The 4,495-nt window shown below is 40.0% G+C and overlaps 1 protein-coding gene across 1 annotated transcript; it reads left to right on the top strand.

Moving 5' to 3' along the window:
* The first annotated feature begins 217 nt into the window (after positions 1 to 217).
* Positions 218 to 3,917, top strand: LOC115693510 (transcription initiation factor IIF subunit beta). The gene is made up of 6 exons (XM_056306565.1): positions 218 to 485; positions 1,437 to 1,545; positions 2,568 to 2,698; positions 2,799 to 2,873; positions 3,088 to 3,237; positions 3,503 to 3,917. Exons 1-6 carry the CDS (start codon positions 303 to 305, stop codon positions 3,620 to 3,622), a joined length of 768 nt encoding a protein of 255 aa, XP_056162540.1. The 5' UTR covers positions 218 to 302; the 3' UTR covers positions 3,623 to 3,917.
* Positions 3,918 to 4,495: the final 578 nt, after the last annotated feature.

Genomic DNA, 4,495 nt, shown 5'->3' with positions numbered 1-4,495 from the left:
CAATTTAAGTAACGGAGGACTCATGTCAAGTCAAATTTTAAAAATATAGAGATACTTGATTGAATAAAAAAGAACCGATAGAAGTTCAGGTCACGGTGACGAGAGTTTTCCAAGAAGAAGAAAGAAGAAATGTCTTCTTGAAAAGGACGTGCCCCCCTTGGAAGGCCCAAGCCCAGTCCAGCCTTTTGCAGTCTTTTAACTCAGTTCGGACACCGCCTCGCCACAACAGTGGAACCGAAGGGAAAATAAGAAGACCAAGTCCGAAAGAGAGAGAGAGCGAGAGAGAGAGAGAGGCGAGGGTGATGGAGGAAGACGAGGGGAGCAGCAAGGTGGAGACGGCGAAGGCGGAGAGATCGGTGTGGCTGATGAAGTGCCCGGTGGTGGTGGCCAAGTCGTGGCAAGCTCACCCTCCCTCCGACCCTCTCGCCAAGGTCGTTCTCTCTCTCGATCCTCTTCGACCCCCGGAAGACCCTTCTTCCCTCCAGGTACTCTCTCTCTCCCTCTCCACATGTTTGATTATAATTCCACTGGTGATTCGAGCGTTTTGAAGTGACGCCGGCGATGCGAATTGCGAATACTTGCTTGAAACTTGTTCTGATTTCGAGCAGTGGGGAGTTTAATGATTCGGAGAGTGGCGAGTGCTATAGGCTCAGATGTTAATTGGGTGTGGTTGAAAAGGCCAGTTGATCTGCGGAGTTCGGGCACAAGTGGGTGTCCTGTTCTTCCTTGGTTGTCCGAACTAGAGGTTTGTACGAGGATAATTGTTTGATTTCGCACAATTCCTTTTGTTCTTAGATGCCCTTCTGTTTGACGACCATCTCAAGAGAGTTTACTTGCTCGTAGCTTAACTCGTAGCCACATAGGTTCTACATTGTTTTATGTTGTGAGTGACCCCCTCGTCAAAGTTCTTAAGGTTAATATCACAAAAACCTAAATCTGGTACACTTGTGAATTCCTCCAAACTAATTTTTTGACCACCAGAAACCCCAAATTGATACACCTGTGACAAATTTACCATCTGCTTTGGTAAATTTTACCGTCAAATTGCTGAGTTGGACACATATGATAGTTGACGGGTGTACCAGTTTGGGGTTTTACCCTCGTTTGTTATAAATGTACCGGTTTGTGGTTTTTTAGTAATATTAATCCAATTTAATGGAGGGTAAATTTGTCATAAACGTATCAGTTTGGGGTTTTGGTAGTCAAAAAATTAGTTTGGGGTAAATTTGTCACGGGTGTACCAGTTTGGGGTTTTTGGTGGTCAAAAAATTAGTTTGTGGTAAATTTGTCACTGATGTACCAGTTTGAGGTTTTTCGTAATATTAACCCAAGTTCTTAATTCCCGGACACTATTGTGTAGCTTTTGTGTATGACATCTGCTGCTGATGTTTTGTTGCTTTGCATTTCCGATATTATCTTCTTGTATTGTGAATCAGTTCACTATGGAGATGGCGAGCACCGAGCCTGGGAATATTCCAAAAAGTTATTCTTTGAATATGTCTAAAGATATTGTCCCAATGTCTGTGTTCTCAGAAACAAGTCACGGTGAGCACCCTGAATCTCACTGTCATTTGTCATGTGCTTAGTTGTATGTTTTTGTAAAATAACACATGCGAGTTTTTCATCTCTTGTTGTTCCATGTGCCTCATGTTTGCTTATGTATTCTAATGGCTGATTGCCCTTGTACTTGATGTTGGGATATTGGAGTTTGAATTTTAGTAGATTAGAGTCGCTGCAAATTTGTCAAGAATGGTTTTACTGAGTATTCAATATCTATCATCACTGAATGGCTATCGTGGTACTTTTGTCTATAGTGGGGGTTCCCTTAGGTACTTGTAAGAGGGAAGAAAGATAATGTACTTGTTCCATACTGATTTATTAGGCCGCCATCCCCTTAAGTACCCTAAGTTGTTGGGTTGCAAGCAACAACAGATCTAAGTGGCTACTTGAAGTATGATTCCAAACTTGTAGCATTTTCTCTCGCTAGCAATTAAAGATCTGAAGTAGGCTGATTCAGTCCCTGTCCGTCCTGTTATTAGTTTAATGACTTTGGAGATGATTTTCTTGGCACTTTATGAGCCATATGGTTTGTTGAATTAGCATGTTTAACTCAATTATCACTTTGAAATGGTGACCCTGTACGCTCATGAGCTAGTTCTCTTATCACACAACTTGGATTATGAATCTTCACCCCAATTTCTTTCAATTAAATATGTGGAAATGTTAAATATCTAGATTAGCTCGTCATTAGTAGCGAAGTTTTTTACTTTTGCATACAGTTATGAGGTGAGGGTAATCCTTAGGTTGAGCTGAAAGAATGTACAATTTTTTTCACGAGGTTTGTGTGACTTTATCGTGCTTGCTCAGACATTCACAATCATATTTTGGCGTTGTATATTGCTGTGTTCTGTGCAGTGGGCGGTGTTGCAAACCGATTAAAGTTTGCTGATGCTCTTGATGTACTCAAGAGTATAATCTGCTTTGGAGCTTTCAAGGGCTGTACTTCTTTTCATGATTCAGCCATTAAAAGTTTGGCTTCTTCTGAAGATCTTGAATGCATATTGTAGGCAAGGTCGCAGTGGAAGGGAAAGTGGAACATAAATTTGACATGAAACCGAATAGTGATAGCATTGAGGAGTACGGAAAGTTATGCCGTGAAAGGACAAATAAGTCCATGATAAGAAATCGGCAAATACAGGTAGAATTTGCCTGTATGTAGTTATTTCAGTGGCATTTACTATGATATTGGGTTGTTAAGGAAGTACTTTATGCTACATTCACACTGATTTTATGTGAAGGTGATTAACAATGATCGTGGAGCACACATGAGGCCTTTGCCTGGTATCATAGGGTTGGTCTCATCCGCATCCAAGGTATTCAAGTTCCTGCTATTGTTTTAGTTACTGTCTTCATTGGACTGAATTAAAAATATGAAGATATGGGTGTACTCATGTAGACAGACCTCGTAGCACAGTTTGAGGAGAGCACTAATATCACAGTGAATAAATGAGCAGCAATGTTCTATATCCTAATGCGTAATATTGGCGGTCCTGATACAAATGCTTAACCTTTTGGATTATCTACTAGGATAAGAAGAAAACGCAACCAGTGAAGCAGTCAGACATGAAAAGAACCCGAAGAGATAGAGGGGAGTTGGAGGATATAATGTTCAAGCTGTTTGAAAGGCAACCCAATTGGGCACTAAAGCAACTTGTGCAGGAGACTGATCAACCTGCGGTATGCTCATTTTTTTTTGGATATTGTTTTATGATGTCATTGCCTGCATGCGGACAAAGTAAAACAATGGATCAATTATCTTATGTTGCTGACAAAGTAAGACAATGATTTAATTATCTTATATCGTTAGCATTTTAAATGGATTTCTATCTTGGTGAAATGTCTTTTCCCTTGTATTACTTGTATTGATGCAAGTCATGCTCCTGTTTAGCTGGGCAGCTTGTGTGACAGACTCCACTTTGATTTTTCTCCTGTTTTATTGCAGCAATTCTTGAAAGAGATACTGAATGAGCTTTGTGTTTACAACAAAAGGGGAGCGAACCAGGGTACATATGAGCTTAAGCCAGAATATAAGAAATCCGTTGAAGATACAGGTGCGGAATAAGCCATTTGATCTTGTTGTACAATCGCCGGGGGAGAGTAAAAAAACATGAGGTGATTTCAAGAGGATGGGTGCTGTCAATGAATGCGAACTATAGTAAACTGCCCTTGAGCATATTCAAGCATGTGTATGATGGCACCCCTTTTTCTTTTTCCTGACTTCATTTGTGATACAGGACCATGACAGCCATTAGAGGCATGTAAAGATGCTGTTGTAATCCCAGCATCACTGAGATACCAGGTCATGCATTTTTCCGTTGGCCTTGTTGAGAATGTAGCGCTAAGAGCATCGTTACGCAGTTTTGAAATGTACCCCAGAAAAGGATACACACATAAGACTAGGTGTGGACGAAGCAGGGCATTACAACTATTGTCTCTAGCTCGTGGCATTGCCGACAATTTCTAACATGAATTAACACATTTATGTGGCAAACTAGAAGGTAACACGAGTTGACATGAATGTTAATGTACATAAGTTCTATAGCATAATCAATAAAGTATAGTGTCCTTCAATGATACAACTTAATAAGGTTATGACATATGAACACGAATTGACAACATTTATAGCTATTCTAGCTAAATGTTAGTTTGGTATAGTTGTGGTTCGATAGTTGTGCTGCGTTGTGTTTGTGCTATGAAGTATCAATACTTGGATGTTTCATAATATGTTTTTATTTTAAAGTTATAACACCTTGAAACTAAGTTAAAATTCTAGAAACTGCTAGCCGCTGGCCTGCTGCATTTGCCTTGCGGTATTTGCAATAGCATGTTAGTTGTGGAGGAGTTTATGGAACAACTTATGCAGAGTGTAATATGTTTTTTCATTCTTGTAAAAGTTACGGGAAATCTATACCAATTAAAACTTTAAGGCATTGAG

Source organism: Syzygium oleosum, unplaced genomic scaffold, assembly GCF_021117445.2.
Source record: "Syzygium oleosum isolate NSW1041296 unplaced genomic scaffold, Sole_v2.1 Sole_v2.45, whole genome shotgun sequence".
In the NCBI taxonomy this organism is placed as follows: Eukaryota; Viridiplantae; Streptophyta; class Magnoliopsida; order Myrtales; family Myrtaceae; genus Syzygium; species Syzygium oleosum.
Note: the sequence above shows the minus strand (reverse complement) of the source record. Positions and strands in the feature narration are given on the sequence as shown.